Genomic DNA, 21,517 nt, shown 5'->3' on the forward strand with positions numbered 1-21,517 from the left:
AGTGAAAAACCTCCCTGGCCAAATCAGTTTCAGGAACGTGCTGTGGGTGGACAGAAATGGAGGGAATCACCACCATCTCCCTCTGAACTTGCTTTTCATGTTTTATAAGTGTACCAAAAATTCATTGAATTTGGGGGAGCTTAATTCAATCAAAGAGAGAAGGAGCTGATGCCTCAGCGAGAAATTACGGCTTTTAATTTTCAAAGCTACTGGGTCTTGATGAGATTAAGAAAAAAAATCATTTCCAATATTTGAAAATGAGGAAATGAAAGCATCTCCAGATATTACAGAAAGTCAGTAATGGAAACTGTTATGGTACAACAGTGCTCGTTAGCTCTAATCAAACCACATTTGTTTTGTCACTACAGACCCCGATTTTCAGGTCACATTATGCCATTAAAAAAATCTGGTTCTTAGTACACAACTTTCTAACCCCCCCAAAAAACTTTACAGATTATTTTAAATCAACTCAATCAGAATATTGCAAGAATGACTCAATGGTCTTCAGCCTGAATCTATTTTTTTTTTTCAAACCATTTACTTGCAACCTATGAGTAATTTTTGGTACTAAACTTTTACTTTGAAACTATTGTCCATGTTTTTTATGAGGCATCCCAGTATTTTTGTAGTCCTGTTTTAACAAGATATAGTTCAGTATCTGCAATATCAGTATCTGATATTCCCTGTGGTGAATGGGATACAGAGCTTTTATATAGGAGGTTTGATAAAGGAACCTTTATGCCTGGCTTTCTCAGAAAATTATCATCATGTCAGTTTTTGAACGAGTGCTTTGGACAAGCTCATGATACACTCATGGTTTACAACATTTAAAATGTGTTGAAGGATGCCAAGCACTGTAATATAAACTGAAATCAAAGTCAGGAAGTGTTTAGAAACACTTTTTTTTAGTTTCTGAAGGACGTTGCTGTTTATCACAAAATTCCTCTTTCAAACATAAAAAGTTTAGACAAGTTGGATATTCAACTCCAAACTCATTCATCACACTTTTGCTCACTGCTTGTCAGTTTGACAATTCCCACTGTGCATCATCTCACCTTTTCCAGCAGAATTCTGGAACATCACAGTTCAGGAGGGATTAAGACAGAGTGGCAGGCTTTGTTTTCCTCACCTATATCCTGCCTAGAATGCAATAATCAACAATCAAGACAGCATGGAAACAGCTTCCAGCAATAAAAAAAAAGCATTTTCATCAACTAGAAATGGCAGCCTTTTTAAGAAATTGACTTCACAGTTTAATAGTTGCTAGCACATCTTTCCTAAGGTGTTTATAAACAAACTTGAAGACAGTCCTGACTGCTGCACCCAAAAAGTGGCAGCAGCAATTCACCTAAGTGTCATTCATGGCTTGGAAAAGCTGAGTCAAGGGAACCAAACTGGGTGGGTTGTTTTTTTTTAATTATTATTTTGTAAAAGTTGCATTTGACATTAAAAAAAAAATAAAAAATAACATCAGCTGTCGAGCTCAGTCTTTCTCTCTCTGTAAGCAGAGAGTTGAGTTCATTGTTAAACGGGAAAGTTTCAGCTAATTCAGCAAACAACCTTCACTTGTGACACTGTCAGGACAGTTTTTTTTTTTGAATGTAACACTGAAAAAATTCTGGAATCCAGTTTCTATCCTCTAAGGAACATCCTCAGCTGTATCTGCTGCTCTCACTGGGGCTCCTGTTGTTGGAGTAGCTGCGGTCGCTGTCGCTGTCAGAACCGTAGGACCTGTAAGGAGAAAAAAAAAGATTTAAATGCCCCCAAAGCTGCAGTTTGAGCTTCTAATTTAAAATTGTATCATGTCAAAAAGTTGTCACAGATAAGAAAACACACCAGTCTTTTATAGGATTGTATTTCTTGCAAGGGAAGGATTCATTAAAGGATACTCAAAATGGAAATAATCATTAAATTCATATGATGAAAAAGTCTGTGTAACTCAAGTCAAACTATTTGTAACCTCTTGCTTTCTCTGTTACAGCTAAAAACTATCCAAAATTGTTTTTATACAAAAGCTAATTGAGCTGAGTGAGAAGTGTATTCTAACAAGTGGAATTTTACACTGCAAGCATTTCTCAGCTAGGATAATTTCACAAATCCTTGATTTATATATTTTATTTTCTTCTTTGAAGGAGGGTCTTAAAAAATTAGGCCCCACAACCACAACAGAGGGGTGTTTGTGTGTCTGCAGTGTGGAAATTGTATTTAAAATGTTTTGGCTCCTCCAGACAAATTCCAAGCTCAGCACCTGGCCAAATGTCAACACTGGACCCAGATGGTTTCAGACAAGCCACAGGACATGTTCAAATTACACAGAACAAGCTTTCAGAGATTTTCCAGCCTCCTGCCTGTAAGGGAAGCTTTCTAAGTGAAAGGTGAGCATTTCCTAATCCCACACTGTTTCTCTGAAGCTTCCTCAATATAATAAAGCAAAGGTTTTTAAGTTTATTTCCACATTCTTCATTAAATCTCATTAATTTTCTCTCCAGCACGAGATGAAAGTTGTCTTGTGCAAATGGGTGAGAGCAAAGTTCCATTAAGAGTTGGTATAAAGCTGTGAAAAAATTCATATGAGGAGAGGATGAAAATGTACAGTAGTCTTAGAAACCTGATTTATTACTAATAGGGGGCATATTAAAAGGTATAAAACAAATCATCAGTGATATTAAATATATCTACAACTCTCCATCCATATCTCTGATCTCTGTGAAATGTGCTCACTTACACTGACATAGATCCCCTAGACTGCAGAAAATAAAATTTATTCTAAACTCACCAGATTTGCAGGTAAAAATATTCTTTCAAAATACATCCTACATAGCTAAAAATCAAACCTGGATTGCAGCAAAACTTTTAATTTCTTTTCCAGATTGTTTTAAATCCACTTCTGCAGCATAACCAAAAAGAATTTACCATCCAGTGGAATTCTCTGCATACCAGGCAGCATTTAATCCATTACACAGCGTTTAATTTAAATCTTGTGAGCTATGTGGGTTTTAAGAAACACTTGAGTATTATTTTAAAAAAACCAAATCATAGAATCATTAAGATTGGCAAAGATCTTTGAGACCACCAAGTCCAATGGTCAACCCAGCCTCAGTATCTTCATCATTAAACCATTATAAACTATTAAAATGCCATTTCCACAAGTTTTTAACACTTCCAGGAACAGGGATTTCATCATTTCCCTGCGGAACGTTGCTAATTTTGAATGCATGGACACAATGAACTGGAAACCAACCTTTTCTTATCCTGGTTTGTTTCCCCATCCTCATATTTGCAACGTCAGAACTTCCAACCTCCTCGCTCACACGCACGCTCTGATTTTAATTAGAATTTAGTTTGAATTATTGCTTTTGCTGAGTGCATTTCTTATTCTTATGGGGGAAAACCCAGCACTGTGGCCTTGTTAAACATCCTGTGTTTGTGTTCAGCAGATCCTTGTGCACCAAGGCAGGGTCAGACCCACCTGGATCTCCGGTCGTAGCTCCGAGATCTCCGGTAGCTGTCGCTCCTCTTGCTCCTGCTCCGGCTCCTGCTGTAGTAACTGTCATAGGTGTAGGACCTGCTTTAAAGGGGGGAAAAGAGTGATTGTGAATTCACAATTTCTGGCCTAAAATGCTCTTTTAAATGCTGGTTTAAAGGGTATTTATACAGAGACATGAGGAGCGGTATAGAAATTAATTTCAAGGATGTGGCGAACAATTCTACGCTTTATAAAGGTTTCAACACAACAATCTTCAAAACAGCAGTAAAATCTCAAATTTTATTAGGAAGGTCATACTAAGCATTTATATAGTTTTGTTCTCTTTTTTTTTTTTTTTTTCCTAGTAAAATTCTTGTTTGCTCATACTTCTGAAAGCAAGCAAAGCAATTCCATTTATAACTCAATTTTATTTAAAAAAAACTAAAGCAAATGTGTTCACTACTACTTATAGCATTACCTGCAACAGTAATGCCAGGATGGTTTGGGTATTTTCAGCTTTTGGAAGTGTCTTGTGTTCATTTTGCTTTGATTTAAGTTGCCATCATGGTAATATAATAATAGTTTTAAGTACTACAGATCCCTGGAAATGTCCAAGGCCAGGTTGGATGTGCCTTGGAGCACCCTGGTCTAGGGGAAGGTGCCCCTGCCCATGGCAGGGAGTTGGAACTGGATCATCTTTAAGGTCCTAACTAAAAACCATCCTGGGATTCTATGAGATAAAAGTAATCTTAAAAACGTATTTTTATTAATAAATATGTATTTAGATAAGTAATTGCATTACAGTATGCATAATAAAATAGGTAGTATGCACGATATATAATAGTATCACATACAATACTTCTATAATAAAGTCTATTTGAAATAAATGTAAATAAAAGTACACTTATACTAAGGTGATTTGATGGGCAGCACATTTCTTGCAGAATTTGTATAAAAGGACAATCCATACCTGGATCGACTGTGGTGACCATAGGAACTGCTCCTGGATCGGCTCCTGCTGTAGCTCCGACTGACAAAAATCAAAACCACAGAGGGGTTTTTAGTAAACAGAAAGCAAAAGTGCTGAAGAGAGCAGGGGCAGAGGGGGAAAGAGAGGAGGAGAACACAACTGGCACCAGCTGGATGAACTCACCTGCGGCTCTTGTAGCTGTGGTAGGAGCTGCTGCGGCTCCTGGAGCGATCTCTGCTGTACCAGCCCCGGCTCCGGCTCCTCGAGTAGCTCCTGGACCTGCAGCCAAGAGACAGCACAGCTGAGGAGAAGAGCAGCAGGGAACCAGAAGAAGTTATGGATCTTTAGCTTCCTAGCTAAATATTTATTCTGCATTTGCTAGATGATATGAGTTAATCCAAGGGGTGGAGCTCCTCTGCTCTGGAGCCAAGTTGGGAGAACTGCAGGTGTTCACTTGGAGAAGGGAAGGCTCCAGGCAGAGCTCAGGGCCCCTTCCAGGGCCTAAAGGGGTTCCAGGAGAGCTGGAGAGGACATTTAGACAATGGAGTGACAGAACAAGGAGGACACTTCACACTGACACAGGGTGCCCAAAGAAGCTGTGGCTGCCCCTGGATTCCTGGCAGTGTCCAAGGCCAGGTTGGCTGGGGCTTGGAGCAGCCTGGGATACTGGAAGGTGCCATTGGCAGGGGGTGCAACCGGATGGTCTTTAAGGTCCCTTCCAACCCAAACCACTCTGTGGTTCTATAACACAGGACTTTGTTAAAAAACAAAACCCAAAACCTGAAAAGCATCGCTTGAAAATATAAGAACATTCATTTTACCAGGGCTGGCTGTGGGAGCAGCACAGGCTTCTCACCTATATGAGTATGTAGAACTTCTGGATCGACTTCTCGAGTGACTGTAGGATATGGACCTTGTTCTGTGTCTGGATTTAGACTCAGATTTACTTCGTGACCTGCTGAGACTCCTGGAAGGGCTGTTGTCATCTCTGCTTGGAGATTCCTCCTCACTGGAACTTTCTTGGTTCCTTGGCCGACGATTTAGCCGAGCTGTTTTCCTCACTTCATCAAAAAGAGACCCAGGCCTTACTTTATTTTTTGCTTTTATTTCAATTCTTAAACCTGCTGGTTTAGGCTCCGGTGCTGATACTACAGTTTTAACTTCTGTGGTCGTACTAATTGCTGCTGGTTTTAAGTTACCAGCACCTTGCAAAGGCTTCCATTTATTATCTATCATATTGCTTGGAGTATTTTCAGAAATTTCACTTTTTAAACTACAGTCTTTAGCACCAGACACAGGGGCAGAGTTATTTTCTTGCCTCCCCGTTTCTTTTTCTTCTTTAATATTAACGAAGTCTCTTATGTTGTTTCCCAGTTTGACAGCATCTTGCTCAGGGGTCTCAACCTGTAACTCTTTTTTTACATCAGCACTTAAAGGTTTAGCAGTGAGAACGACAGGAGACAAAACATCCACATCCACCTTCCCCGGCGAGTTACGATCTGGAGTACAAATCTCCATGTTGTCATCTGTCTGAATAACATCTTCCAGCCCATTCTGGTTATTTTCTTCAGCTTGTTTAATCTCACTCTTGCAGGCAGCCACGTTTATTCCTGAGTTTAAAATACTGGCTGAAGTGCTTGTTTCAATGGGCTCTTTATTAAGGTTGCTGCGATCTGGCGAGGCCTCACATGTGGTGTTTTTATCTAAAAGGTTTTCATTCACACTCGACTTTTCACCATTTCCCATTTTATCTGTGACTATTTCATCCTTTTCATAAACTTGTTTTTTATCCTTTATGTCCCTGCTAAGCTGCTTTTCTTTTTTATCATCCTTAGTAACCGGCTTTTCATTTATCTCATCGTCCTCTTCTTCCCCAAACTCAAGGGGGGGCTGCCAATGAAACATTTCTTTTCTTTTCTGGATTTTGTGTTTTTTCTCCTTTTTGCCTTTCGATTTTTCCTTTGCTTTTTTGGAATGTGATTTTTTAGGAGTCTTTTTCAACCCATGCTTGTGTTTTTTCGACTTGCCTCGAGTGTCTGCTGAGCTGGAACAAGAACTCTCAGATTCAGAAGATGACAACTGTTTGCTTGTCTTCCACGTGCAGTCAGAGCCCAAAAAGCCCTCTGAGGAATTGGATTGTTTTTTTATCCTTTTGGTAACACTAAGCTCAGTGTCAGACCCTGAGGTGGCCTCTCCTTCTTCTTTCCCAGAGGAGAGTCTGGAATCCCCCCTATTATGCTTTGCCTCTCCTCTTTCAGAATTCGACTCCGAGTCCCATTTGCTACCTGAGTAGGATTTGCGTTTCGTTTTTGCACCACCTCTGGGCTGCTCCGAGCATTTCTCCTTAGCTGCTTTCTTTTTCGAGTGATCAGAATCCCGCTCACCCTTGGCTTTCTCCTCCCTTCTCTCTGAACTTAAGCTATTTTTATCCTGTTTCTCAGCATCTCCTTCTAATGGAAAGTGACCATCTTTTTCTTGGACTGCTTTGGCTTTGGCAGAGTGCTCGCTGTCGGAGGAGAAGTCTGAGGATGACAAACTGTCACTCTCCTTCAACCCTTGGGAAGACTCATCGTAGTCCTTTGGATGCTTGTAAGGCAAAGTGCTTTCCGAGCTCGTTTCCTGCCTCAGTTTGAGGCCCCGAGCTTTGGGATCGCTGGATGTGGATTTCCTTTTGTTCCTGTGCCTGTCCTCATCGCTGAGGGAATAGTCAGATGTGGACTCGCTGTACCCCGACCTGTCGCTGCGGTATTTACTCGGGGACGGTGATCTGCCAGAAGAAGGAGATTTTGTCCTCGAGCTCGATGGGCTTCTAGACCTTGAGTAAGATCTGGAGTATGACCGGCTTCGAGAGGACCTGCTCCTGGACCTCTGCCAGCTCTCCGAGCTCCTGTCACTGCGGCCTTTGGAATAACCGCTCCGATCGCTCTCGGAGCTCCTCTCCTGCTTGCGATAGGAGGATGAAGTGTTGGCCTCCTTAACGACTACTAAACTGTAATTAGTTTGGGTGGGAATTAAGTGGGTTGTTTTAGCTTTCATCTCCTGAATTCGCTCATACGATGGCTTCCAAGGTTTCTGCCCAGGTTTCCACCTTGAGGGCGGAGGACTGTCACTTAAGGGTATGACAGGGAGGTTTTCTGGGACAACTGGTGGCACGATAACCTTGTCACTGGGCAGTATCACTGCTCGGACAGGCTCAGCAGTCTTGGCCAACTTAGTGTCCGTTAACCGTGCTGAAATATTCCGTGGAGAGGGGGGAACAGTCTTTTGCTGCCTGGGGTTAGAACTTGACCGTGACCTACTTCGAGATCGTGATGATTTAGAGGCTGATCTTGATCTAGAACTTCTTCTGGAGTAAGATCTTGATTTAGATCTAGACCTGGATCTGGACCTGTAGTACGATCGTGACCCTCTACTTGATAAAGATGACAAGCTCTGGTCTTCCTTATCAGATTTAGACCAGTCTCTCCTGGATGAACGCCTGGAAGACAATGAGGAAGAACGAGATTTCCTCTCACGATCACAAGACGGTTTTGTCCTCCTGTGGAAGGAATGAGAGGATTCTACATCTGAGGAGGCTGATGTTTTCTTTTTCTTCGTTTGCTTGTGCTTCTTGAAATGCTTCTGCTTTTTAGATTTCTTTTTATGCTTCACTTTCTTCTTCTCTTTCCTGTGCTTCTTGTGATGGCTGGAGTATCTCACAGTGCTTAGATCAGCATAACCGTTATGGGACCAAGACCTGGATCTCCGGGATGCGCTTCTCTCGTCCCACCTGCTTGTACAGGGGTCACTCAACCTGGAAAACAAACAGAGTAAGCGCAAAAGCCTTAAAAATCTTTAGATAAATTAAGTATTTTTCAACTTAAGTTTACATAAACCCTAGCACACGCACTCTGAAACCGGAGAGCTGCTTTGAGTTCCTTACACTCATTTTAAGATAAAGAATTGCATCAATATCAAGAGCTACTTCTCCCTGAAAAATAAATCAGCCAACACCTGCAAATTTTGCATATTTTATCACCCGTGTAAAGAGATTTAAGGTTTTAATTACCCCAGTCTGGAGGACTTTGACCTCTACAGCTACAGGATCCTTAAACCACATTTAAACACAAGTTTTAAAACACCTCAGTACATGAAAAAGAATAACCAGAAACATTTGCAATTATTCACGGATAGTTATACACAATACTTTTAAGTTTTCTTTTTAAGATTTGTCTCTCATAATTTGATAGAAGCTCATATTTAATACTAAGCCATCAGGAGTTTTGGAGAGCTGACTTCCATCTATCACACAGTTTGCAACTGCTGAAAGAACATACAACTAAAACAACAAAGGCTTAGTAGATTTGATTGCTTTACTCCAAAGGAACCATGTAATCCACTCTGAGGATAAGGAAATCACTGCATCCTTAAAGTTGGAAAAGACCTTCAAGATCACCAAGTCCAACCACCAGCACCACCACCTCGTTCAGCAGTAAACCATGTAAACCTCAGAAGACATATCCACATGTTTTCTGAACATTTCCAGGGATTTTAAGATCACCAAGACCAACAACCATCTTGTTCAGCACTAAACCATGCCCTCAGGTGCCACATCCACAAGTTTTCTGAATATATCCAGGGATGGTGACTCCCCACTTCCCTGGGCAGCCTGTTCTAGTGTTTTCTGCAAAAAAAAAAAAAAAATTCTAATATCCAATCTAAACCTCCCCCGGCACAACTTGAGGCCGTTTCCTCTCACCCTGGTACATCTACCCAATCAATCCTGGCTTGTCAAAGGCCAGGACATTTCCAAGCTGTGCTAAGGCTTATCTTACTTGTCTCCTTTGCTCCACTTCTCCCCGCTGGGTGCTCGGTAGGTGCGCAGCCTCTGCATCTCCTCCTTCCAGTGGGGAGGGGTCTCGCTGCTCTCGTCGTCGTCGGACTCGGAGCAGGAGCGGGAGCGCGGCGGGGTGTGATAGCGCTGGGACAGCAAACACACACAGCTGCAGGGAGGGTGTTCTCACACAACTGCTGCATCTTTTACACTCACAACATCCTGCAAAGCCTGAGAGAGGCCAGCAGCTCGCCCGGCTTTTTGAAAGGAAGAGGCCGCGGATTCGCTTTTGGAATAACGCGATTACTGCAGATAACCACTCTCGTTTTTTAAGGCACAGGTGTTTTACTTTAGTCAGATGCTTCATGGTTTGTAGGGGTAAAGACAAAACCCCATTTCAAAAGTTACTGCTGCTCAACTCTTCGGAAATGGGAATCCAGATTAAGTCACTTTAAAGCAATTTAAAAAAAATAGAACACCAAACAAAAAGCCTCACAAAACACCTCCCAAACTCTTTCACAAAAAAGAGCAATGATGCTCCACATTTAAAAAATTATGCATAGGCAGAGCATTTAAAGTAGGCAACAAGAGCTACTTGTACAACAGAGAAAGAAGAACTGCGCTATTGCTAACTCATTATTTTCCATTACCCAGTGGGATACACACTTAGGTAAATTCTGTGAGGAAATCAGATGCTCCTTGACTCAATAAAAGCACATCTGGATTTGACTCAATTTCAGGCCACTTATGAAAGCAGTGAAAATGGGGGGGAGAAAAGTGTTGTCCCCCAGAATAAAATCACAAAGATGCATGAATTTATTTATCCAGGTAATTACAGAAGGCTTTAAGACATCCTTCTTACATAAAAAAAACAAAATCAAGATAATCTGCTACTCAAAGCTTCCCCATAGTTTCAGCTGAAGCAATGACTACTTAAAAAACAGCTTTTACAGAAGAATGGCCTAAAAGATTGCAGGGTGTCATAGACCTCCCTAATTCTCACATTTTACACTCTGGAGTCTCATGGAACGTACAAACAAATATTCTGAAAAACATCAGTGAACTTCACCTGGACAGAAACTGTGCTAATAAAGGCTATTAGAGATGGAGAGAAAATGTGCCTCACCAACTGCCAGCCCTAAATGACATCTTTTTTCAGTCTTAATTTTGCTGAGAGAGTGCCAAAATGATGAAAAAAATAGACAGAAACCCCAATATTTGGCAGAAGGCAATTCCACTCTACTTTAAGTTATTTTTCCCCAAGTCTATATTTACATAAGTATTTCCAAACATTCTATTTAGGCTTTTTTTTTTTTTTTTCTCCTCCAAACAATCTTTAAGTAAAAAGACAGTAACAGGAAGGATGGAAAAAAGTGTTATAAAATCAACTACCTGACAAGATTTCAATGCTTTCGAAACTGTATCCTGCAACATGTAAATAAAGTGTCATACAAAGCCCTCCAGGGAAATTCAAAGCTCGAAGTCAGGGAAGATACTCTGGGTGAGAGGAAATAAAGAAATAAATAAAATTGTCACATACTATTGTGCCTCTTCCTTTAATTTTTCGTCCGGATTTAGAGACTGATGGTTTCTGGTCAGTCAGAACTGGAGCAGCATCAAGAAGCTTCCTACATAAATTAACAGGGTATGAAGTTAAATAGTAAAAAAAACCCAATTAACTTACAATCAATTTAAGTTAAAAATGAGAAACATTCATCATCTTATTCATTTATTTTCAGACAGAATACAGCAATTTTTTTTCAAGAAACAAAGCAAGAGTGTTCTGCAACAAAAGGCAAATCAACATGTATTTGTTTTCAACCAAATGTGCAGCCTGATGTCTTGACACAGAAATTAATGCTAACAATGAACTTGCAAAACACTGTCACAAAAGGTTAACTTGTGTTTGGGGCACAAATCCTGAAGACAACAGGGGCAGAAGAGTTTCAAGATCTCATTTCAGGAAAGTTCACAGCTTCATTCACCTTATGTAACATCCCCAAAAGTAGTAAGTGAATCTTTGGGAACATGAATGATGTTCCAAGAAAAGACTTATAGGAGACTGTACCATTAAGGGAAAATTAAAAAACCCAACACCAAACAAACCCAACACTGATTTTAGAGGTATCTACCACTGTAATGGATTAGCTCAGTTACAAAAGCAAAGAAATTTGACAGTGGAGGTAAAAACACATTGAAAGCATCTTGTGAACTTGTGACCTCCTTTTTAGCAAAGGAAGAGTATTTTCTTTTACTCTCAAACACTGGTAAGTCACAAAATTCCAGGTGATTGATTATGAACCAAAGTTTCTTCATCAGGCTAAAAATCACCTCTCCCAATCCCAAGTTTCCCTTGCAATCAAGTATTTCCTGTGGTTTGCATTGCATGATTACTTCTGAAATTATTCATTAATTGTTTTAAATGGAGTTTAACACCCTTAAAGACCAATGAAAAAAATTTGAGACCGCACTGAAAACCCCTGGCACAGGTCACAAGGAATATTACAAAGGAAACTGTAAAAAGGCCAACGAAATGACCTCATGCAGCAATTCTGACACTGCAGGCAGGAAGAGAACGTTAACAGGAACATTTCATGCACAGTTTTCAGCAAGTCAGAATAAAAAGCTTGGAGATCCTTACGGTTCAGGCTCTACATTGACAACAGGCACATCTCTTCTGAGCAAAAATCTATTTTCAGGCACTGGGGGGATTTCTTCAGGACGTACCACGGGCTTGTCCCGCTTTGTGCTAAGGTCGACTTTGTCTGCGACATCGCTCTTGTCAGAAAGGCTGCTGAGGGAAAGAGCAGGGGGAGAAATCACAGTCACCTGGAAAAATCCCTTCTCCAACTGGATTCCAAGATAAGATGCATTGAATTTAAAGCTGGCTTAACAACCAGAATGTGTTCCACAACCCATTTTAGGCTAAAGGGAGGCCACTATTACTGGAGTGAAAGTTCAGTTCTTGCTTTACCACAAATAATTCTGCTTTTCATTTATAACTTGTTGTGAAGTATTTCTAAAATCTAATCAAATGTATTTACAAAGTTCTGCAATTTCCCTTAAGCCTCACGTTTACACAGGTGTGCTGAACCCTGAATAGTTTCACATGCTGGGATTTAGTTATTTCAACATCACTCTTGCTTCTATCTACAAAGATTTTCAATTTCCTGGAAAACACAACAACAAGCTCAGGTTCTGAGTTTCTTGCTTGTTTATAAAATCATGCACCAACCCCCAAACTTAAAAGCATTTTCGTATTTACTGCTTGAGCACTTCATGAAAACAAAGCAGAATCCCCCAGATTTCACTGCAACTGTTGAATTTAAGAGACCAGTCACCGTCTTTGGCTTGAGGTTCGCTTGCACCTTGGATCCTCTTTCTTCCTCTCCTCCTTCCTTCGTTTCCTGGACTGTTTGGTCTTAGCTCTTCTTTTCCTCTTTCTTCTCCTGCTCCTTTCATTCTCAGCCTCACTCTCAGATGAGGATTCTGAAGAGCTGGATGCACTGGAGGAGGACTCTGAGGCTTCTGAGTCAGAGCAAACCTTCTTCTTCTTCTCCAAAGCTGGAACAGTTATTTTAAATTTACACCATGCCCATGTGTGTGCATGTAAAAGCACAAAGCACACAACTTTATAGATGCATAAATACACAAATGGGCCATTTTTAAAAAGCTCAGTGAACTTTTTCACAATATTAAAGAATCATAATAAAAATTCATCTGATTGTGCCCAGTCTAAATCCTTGTTGGCATGATACAAATACTTTCCAGCAAAGATAGAATACACAAATAAGCAAAGACTACTCCTACTAAAAAAAGATAGGTGCTTTTGGAAACAGTGCACAGGTTACAAATCAAAGATTAAGAACCGGCTCAGTCGTGTATTTTTTATTTTTAAAACTTTGTCATTTTTTCTTTTCTGCATCCTCACACTTTTACACTATGGCTCCTCATGACTTTCTCTAAAGGACATAGATAACCACCTAATCCTTAAGGAAAATCAGAAATTAGGTAGAAAATACAAACTTATAACACTCCACTAATTCACAGACACTGTCCAAACATATATTTAAGATCATTTATTCTCCACAAATCTTCATGAAAAGGAAAATAAGCTCGACCACATATACTGGATATATTAACTTGACAGAATCTTGAAATAAACCTTTGGAAAATGCACAAAATCCAACTTGAAGAAATGTGCATTTGTGTCTCCCTCTCTCAAACACAGAAAAAGAACTTTTCAGTCCTTTTTGAGATTATCATGTCAACCTCTAAACTGAACAGGGGACAGATGTTGAGGACAGAAAATATTCTTTTTTTTGCTGTGCCTTCCTCTCCTACACCAAGATTTACGTTTTCCAGGCTCGCAAGAATTCATTAAGATTCTACACATGGACCATAATGATTTTTAGCTTTTGGTGGGATTTTTGTCCTCTCTGAGAACATGAACACCAGTAAATTTGGGGATGCAGGCACTCACCATCTTTAGCTGACCTGGTGACCAGCACCCCGCAGTCAATGACCCGGACGTCTGCGTAGGGCCTGCTCGCTGTGTCCGTTTTGAGATTTTCTATCTGTTCTATCACTTCAAACCCAGAAATAACCAGTCCAAAGACAACGTGCACGCTGCAAAAAAAACCCCAGCATTCACTAAGTACAAAATACCTATGAACCACTGTAATGATTTTCCAATTAATTTCACATTTAAAAAGTCGGTTTGAGGCAGAAACTTTGAGCTCTTTATGCATTAAGTAAGATGTTTTAAAAAATTACTTTAAGTTTAACACTGACGACAATGCTAAGATTTTATGCAATGTGAAACAAAGATCCATTCTGACATCAAGTACTTCCCTCAAGTTGAAGGAGTCTCCTCTCCTCTACAAGGGCAGGGTAAACATTATAATTCCTAACCCACCCTTCTATTTTTGCAGTTTTGTGCAACAGAGATCAAAAGCCCATCTATAAACATGACAAAAGTCCTCCCCAGAGAAGAAGAATTTATAGGTCCTTACAAACCCAGGATACAATTCCCCCCTGGCATTACAGGGACAGTTAAAAAAAAGGAATCCTTGGTTTTGTTCTATGGTACCACATTTCTCTTTCTGTCTTCCATTTCCCCCATAAATTTTAGGGATAAAAACATGCCCCAAAAGAGATGACTGCTCCAATATATTAAACTTGGCAATTCAATTCCCAGATTGATGGGCTGAGGGCAGCAACCAGTTTTAAAGAAATCATCTTAGGATTTAAGACAATTCAAGTTTTTGTCCAGCTTTAGGAAATAAGTTGCAACTTGAAATTTTTATAGAACTGCAACTTTTGTTTTCCATCTCGTCCCATTGTATAATCTTGCGCAGAACTAAGGATTTGTTTCCCCATTGTTGTCTACTTTCAATACAACCCTCAAACTTTAGGAATCGTTTGAGCAAAATTGGAAAGGATTCTTACCCATCGAGATGAGGAGCAGGTTTTGTTGTTCTGTTGGACAAACAGCAAGATGGGAAGATGGTAAAATAAAATAAAATCAGGGATTCAGATGAAGTAAAAGAGGAGAATGACACAGAAAAAAAAAAAAAAAGAAGAAGTGAAGGTAAGACAAAAATAGTGAAAAAACACAGTTAAATACATGGAATTAACAAATTAAAATTACAGATTATGCACATAGGCTTTCTTAAACTTTTACATGGTATTTATTTGAAGTTTAGCTAAGTGTGCATACTGAAAGCTGTACCAAGTATCATTTCATGCATGCAGTAAACAATTTCCAAGTGTCTTTAAATACACGTTGAACGTAACTTTACGATTTTTAATCACAGAGAAGATACAACTTTGTGATAAATATTAGGTGACCAGTGGGATTTAAATGTTTCTGGGCTTGTCAGCTTCTTAGATTGCAAGGTCACTTTAAATACAGTTTATTTAAAAAAAGAAGAGTTATGATATGTCAGAGATTCTCTGCTTGCCCTCACTTCCCACCACTTCTTTCTCACTCCCCTTTACCTGCTTGGCCTCCTGACTCAGAATGCAAAGCAATATTTTGGTCTTAAATCATCAAACACTTCAGCTCAAAAACTCACAGGCTTCCCAAAATCAACAGCAGACATTCTGTGCCACCTACACTCCACTGATAAATGCAGATTTCCTCCCTATTTTTCAGCTTCTCAACATTGAGCCTGAATGGAAAATGCAACTGCCTTTTGTAGAAATATGTTGGATTCTAATGCTGTGAATCCTTTTCCAAAGCCAAACTAAAATTACTTCTCCAAGTGAGTCTGAATTCCTGCTGCACAGGGGATCCTGCTATGCAGGAATATTGAGTGAAGAACATCAGCCTCTGCTGAAATATTGGGGGAGAAATAAAACAGAAATCACTTTTGAAGTTACTTTAATATGTGAAAACATTCTTCCTCTCTCCTCCCAAAAACTACTGTGCTTTTAAAGCCTTCTTCCAATGAACTCCCTTCTCTCAAAATAAATAATCAATCAGAGGTGATTTTTTCTAAATTTACAATAACACAGATTTGGTATGAAGAAGTCAGTATTTCACTGCTAGAATAAAATATTACTTCTTAAACACTCCTCTTCCCTCGAGTTTTGAACTATTAGGTCACAAAACACAGCAGTGCTGAACACATCCCAAAAGGTGGAACTGTGAATCAGGAGTGTTTACACTCTTGATGGATTTTTTTTTTAAGCTCCAAATGTCAGCCAGCCCATCCACTTCTGTAATACTGAATAATGCAGAAAACTTCTTCGGGTTAACACAGGGGAATAAATGCTATTAGCACAACATTAAATTTCTCAATAGCAGTGGGTGTTCTTTGATTTTTTTCCTTGCTAACATAGCATATTGCTACAAAGAGAAAAATCCTTACGGCTTTTGAAGCTCTTGAAGCAAGAGTTAACTGCATTAACAACCTGCTGTTAAGTAAACAGTTTAAGTGGGTTTAATTACGAAGCTGATTTAAAGGGGTGAAAAAAATAGAAGTGGGTTACTTCAATGAAACCAATAGTAGTGAAGACTTAGTGTTTAGAATTAGCTGCAAACAGCAATAGGCTCAAACCCAGGGCTGGGGAGGCTGCAGGTGCTCCTGCCATGCTGCAGCAGCATTTGAGACTAATTAAGCAAATTACCTGAGCAGGAGCTGCCTATAGACTGGTCCCTACTGAGCAGAGAAAAGGGTGGTTGGTGCATTAAAACCCAGCAGAGGCTTCCCCAGTGCCTTGGCAATTGGAGACATAAAGTGGACATGGTTTCTGTCCTTGTTCACCAGGAGAAGCTCTGTGCCAAAGGGAAACCCTTCAGATGCACCACAAGGACTTGGGTGACTGAACAACTTCCCATAGGAAGCAGAGCCCCAAATCCTTGGTGTGCCTTGGAAACTTTTCTCACCTCGGTGTTAGAGTTGTAATCTGACATTTATTCTGCGAAGATGCACTTTAAAAAAGCATTTCAAGGTTTTCTGCATCAATCCTTGGATATTTGCTTTGGCTTCAAAACTTAACCAGGAGCAAACCTACCTCCTGTCTTGGCACTATGGAAACCCAAAGTAAGGATGAGTTCATCCCCCAAAATAATATTTTGTTAGAACATTTCTATATAGAGCTCTCATCATTTAAACCATTCAAAAATCTGCCTTTTAATAGACACGGTTATGCAAGTTATTTACAGAAGGACAAATACCTTGCTTCACTCAAGTTTCAATTGGTTTAAGATACTGCTGAAGAGAAAAATCATCTTTTTGATAAAAGCATGTTCTCACCCACCCCCCCAAAGAACCTCAGACCTAACAAAGGGTTCAATGCACATAACAATATGATCAGAAAAACAAGAAAGATAAAAAAACAGAAAGAAAAGGAAAGGACACAGCCTTAGAGGAATGAGACATTACCTTTGGAGCGCACGATGTAACACTGTTTCTGTAAATTTTACACAAAAATGGCAGAAATAAATTGTAATACATTTTCAGACAAAACTGAGTCTATGTTTTATTAAATACAAGTTTAAAATTAATATTAATCAAGTTGTATGCAGAAAAAGGATGCCTAACAGAGGGCTCTAAATTTTCTTTAGAATACAAGGTACTTTGAAAACTAAAGTTCTCCTTAAAAACAAAAACAAAACTCAAGACAAAACCTGCTTGCAAAACTACTGCAAAACCAAACAGTTAGAGAATGCCCCCACGCCCCTCTAAGTCTCAATACAGCAAAAAAATGCCCAACTTGCAGCAGATGAAGAACCAGTTTCTGTGGGTTTATTCACATGTTCGCAGTTCCACAGGGGTTCAACGGTTCTGCTGAATCCATCCCTAAGCAGAAACTTCCCAGGCTGGCACACAAATGTTTGGATTCACAAAGGAAACGTGCACAGCCAGGAAATTCACAACTTCAGACATTTCATAATCAGCTGCCATCCTCCTCATACTATGAAGCTTTTCTACAACTAAGGAAAATCAGTGTTTTCTCTACAGTATGTGCACTGATTGCTTCTGTTCAGAATTTTAGAACAAAAACCACATTGCAGCTGCAAAAGAGCCTAAACAGCTGCAGCAGCTGATACTGGATTTGTCCTCTGGTGGAATTCTGAGCAGCAGCAATCTTTTAAAACTGGATTATCAGTTTATCCACGGCCCCCCTCCCACCAATAAACTATCAGTGATTAATTATCTCTGCATAGTCAAGCACTGAAACGATATTTTTGTTACTGATGAAACACAAAAGTATCCTGGGAATGTTTTCATTTTTCCATTAGCTTTTGATCAAGCCAATGAGACTTGCCTCTGTGAGAGGTGCACATGTACCAATAATGCTCAAAGATAATGCAACATCAGCCCCTTCCATTTGACAGTTTTTCATTTTTGTATTAGTCAGCTGTTCAATAATTAGCTCAAAGGTATTTCATTCACAGAAAAAAAAAAAAAAAAAAAAAAAAAAAAAAAAAAAAAAAAAGGAAATTATTACTGTTGATTAGAAAAATACCTGGTTTGGGACACCAAAAAGATATTAACTACTTTTAATGAGCTGGTAACATCCAGAAATAATTTCTAAAATCAAAACAAGAGTCCTCCCAAATTATTTTATCCTTCATTTAGCAGATCAAAGCAGTCCCTTTGTTTCAATTTATGAACTGGGCATGGCACCACACATTAAAAACAAAACGTTTTTAAAACAAAAAATTCTATTTAGTTCTGAGCAAGAAAGCTGAACTTGAGAGACACATTAAACCAACAACACCCTCTTATAAGGAAAAAAATAAATCTGTCAGTAATAGGAAATCAGACTCAAGTTTTAAATAGCTGTGGAACAGAGAGGCAAGAACTCCAAGCATTTGAACTGATAAGGAACAGAATCCAGGACTCCTCTTTAGGTTGCAATAAGGGCTTATTCCTCAGCAAACTCCACAGCTGGATGAGGCAATAAAAGAATTATGACACAAAACTTCCCTCTTTTAACCAAGAAGTTACTTTGTTTTGCTTCCTATTGTTGCTTTACTTTTCCTTCTCAGGGGCACTTGTGGTTGGTTACAAATGTAGCTTGACAGATTGGTGTGAGAGGGAAACAGAGCAGAGCCCCTGGCAGGATCAGGAGTCTCAGTAACGTGACTTGATTCCCTCATTTTCACCAGAGCTGCACTATTTTAGACTGTGAATTTCCTCCCTGGCAGGTGGGAGATGGCCACAGGAATGATGGAATGGCTCTAAAGGGACAAGATATTCCTAGATGAGCTGAAATGAGAAGGGAGCACATGGCTCCAGAGCATCACCCAAAGGAATCCAGCCACTGAGCCGAAATATCCAGGAGCAGCCCTGGATATCAGGGCCCTGAAGAGCTCAGCTCTGTTTGTGCAGAGATCTAGATGTGCTCCCCAGTAACTACTGCTGCTGTTGGCAGCAGAAATCCAAAGCAGCTACCAGAGTTAGAGAAAAAGGAAAGATTCTGGAGGGGTTCCTGCCAATCTCTGCCCCATCCTAGGGATTCTGCACTCAGCACCCACATGGAAACAGGAAAGTTACAGATTAACATCCCCACATGGCTTTAGGACACTTGCAAGATCACTGAGGGTTCTACAGGAAGTTATTCACAAGAAAAAAAAGTCATAGTGGAGCTTCCTGAAAACACAAAGAGCCAATTTCTAACCTGGTGCCTTTACAACTCCCTTCAACACAAGCCTGCAATGAACTGCTCCCAGTCTTTGGGTAAAGAGAACTGAAATTACAGAATTTCACAAATCTAAAGGGATTCTCTCTGGATCCTTTCTGCTGGACTGCAAAATGCTGTGTTCCTCCAGAGCAGGAAATGTTTCTCAGGCACATGAGAGCAGACTTGGCCTGTTTACAGCACATATGCATGGAACTCACAATCCTCCCTCACGTTCTCCTTCCCACCCAACTGTTGCTCTTTCTCAAGGAAGGGGAAAAAAAAAAAAAAAAAAAAAAAAGAGGGGAAATTAGTCTAAAAAGCATTAAACCCAGCACTTCTGATACTCCACAGACACACTTGTGACTCTTTCCACCTCTGCACTGTACACTCTCCACCAGAGCTTTTATTTCAGCCCAGGCTTTTCCCTGAAGCCTCCTAACATCACCTCCACTGCCTTTTCCATGCCCAGTTCTCACTGCTGCCCATAAATCCTCCCAGCTCTTTCATGCCACAGAAATTCCTGACCAATCCAAGAAAGCTGATGATTTTCAAGGATGGGTCAGATGACTGTTTACAGTAAGGTGACTCTGGAGATTCAATTTCAAGTGAAACTGATCGCTTCAAATCGATTTTTACCAACTTTTAGACATTGCAGAGTCTTGTTGTGCCTGGTTTGTTGGTGCCTGATTACTTCCTGTGAAGAGTCCTTATGCCAAATAAAACTTTTCTGTGGTGAGCAGGGAATTCTGATGAATTAACAATACTGTTAATAGCCAGGATCCTTGCTATTATTTTAGCCCTACTGGGAGAAACTGTAATGTAAAAGAAAATAATTTATTTGCACTCCTTATCTGCTACATTAGATGTGTACAAGATACAGAGTTCTCATCCCTGAAAACAAATGCACAGCTCTAAAGAAGCTCAGATCAACAATTCCCCTTTCTATACATTTAATTAATGAAATTAAATAGATAAAAAATATTTTAAAAAATATCTGAAGGCTACCCCTGAGGATTGCCTATCACACACTTTTCAGGTTAAACATTTGGAGAATATTTTTTCTAATTATAAACTACAGCGAAACTGAGCATTACTGGGAGTATAAAAAAACCCCACATTTTAATTTCAGTTTAAAGTGTAAAGGAAGAAAATATTTTATAAAAGGAAAGCTCCATAAATGCACTGTATATTCCCTGATGTAATCAGAAAAATGCCAGCCAGCAAGACTAACTGCTTTAATAAACTGCATTTTAAAGTGAAGGCAGAAACCGCCTTTAGATAAAACCTTTAGGAGCTGATTTTCCCCCTTGGAATCCTGATTGTCTTCCCTGGCTCCAGGGCAGGCTGGTGCCTTTTCAGACATTAGAGATACCCCAAAAATCTGAACAGGCAGGCAGGTAAAGGCAAGAGCTCCAGAGCATCTTCACCCTGAAGGCCACAGAGGACACCCCAGGAGCCTAAAGCAGCTCTGGATTCCTGCAGGCAGCTCAGGTCAATCCAGCTCACGTGGAAGATTTGAGGTCTCTTACTCTGCCTCAATTCCCACTGAACTAACACTTCTCCTTACAGTGATTCTATGAAAAAAAATCCAGAATTTTTCAAGGAATCTGCACCTTTCAAATACTTCTGTATTCGATGTAAGTGCTTTTTAAATAGTCTTCATTTATTGTCCTGTATTAATTATAATTTAGTATCCAACACAATCTCGGGTTGTTTTGGTGTGTGGGCAGAGACAAGGTGTTTAAAATCTGATTGAACATCTGAGCCTACCAAGCATCAGGGAAAGAAGATGACTTTGGAATCAAATGCAGGAGAGAAAAGAAACTTTAGAGCCCTCAAATGACAGCTGCTTGACTGATGTGACATCATTAGGTTTGCACGTTTAACGTTCAGATAAGCTTAAAAACGGAAAATTAAGGCAAGAGAACCCAAAGGCAAGTCATGAAGGGAAAACTAATGAACAAACGCCTTCAGAGAGCTCATTAAGCCATGGAGTTGTATTTATGTAAACTCTTTTCCATATTAATGTGCACACATATCCTTTCAGATTTATTGGAATGAAGCACAACATCTAAAATTTCCTTTGAAGGGAACACAAAACAAGCTTTTGAAACAATTTTATTTC

The 21,517-nt window shown here is 39.8% G+C and overlaps 1 protein-coding gene across 7 annotated transcripts in view; it reads right to left on the reverse strand.

Annotated features, from left to right (window-relative positions):
• Positions 1-518: 518 nt before the first annotated feature.
• NKTR (natural killer cell triggering receptor) overlaps positions 519-21,517 on the reverse strand; it is a 36,495-nt gene continuing 15,496 nt past the window's right edge. For 2 of the 7 annotated variants that reach the window (XM_066313597.1, XM_066313656.1), the window contains 11 exons: positions 14,701-14,730; positions 13,733-13,878; positions 12,591-12,813; positions 11,891-12,043; positions 10,790-10,877; positions 9,251-9,396; positions 5,293-8,229; positions 4,620-4,715; positions 4,437-4,496; positions 3,470-3,568; positions 519-1,731 (listed from right to left, as the gene is read on the reverse strand). In XM_066313597.1, coding sequence (XP_066169694.1) covers positions 1,653-1,731; positions 3,470-3,568; positions 4,437-4,496; positions 4,620-4,715; positions 5,293-8,229; positions 9,251-9,396; positions 10,790-10,877; positions 11,891-12,043; positions 12,591-12,813; positions 13,733-13,878; positions 14,701-14,730 — 4,057 coding nt within the window. In that variant the 3' untranslated portion in view covers positions 519-1,652. The remainder of the gene's footprint in view (positions 1,732-3,469; positions 3,569-4,436; positions 4,497-4,619; positions 4,716-5,292; positions 8,230-9,250; positions 9,397-10,789; positions 10,878-11,890; positions 12,044-12,590; positions 12,814-13,732; positions 13,879-14,700; positions 14,731-21,517) is intronic. The other 5 variants (XM_066313646.1, XM_066313636.1, XM_066313626.1 and 2 more) reach the window with 5 other exon arrangements.

This window comes from Sylvia atricapilla, chromosome 1 (assembly GCF_009819655.1).
Source record: "Sylvia atricapilla isolate bSylAtr1 chromosome 1, bSylAtr1.pri, whole genome shotgun sequence".
In the NCBI taxonomy this organism is placed as follows: Eukaryota; Metazoa; Chordata; class Aves; order Passeriformes; family Sylviidae; genus Sylvia; species Sylvia atricapilla.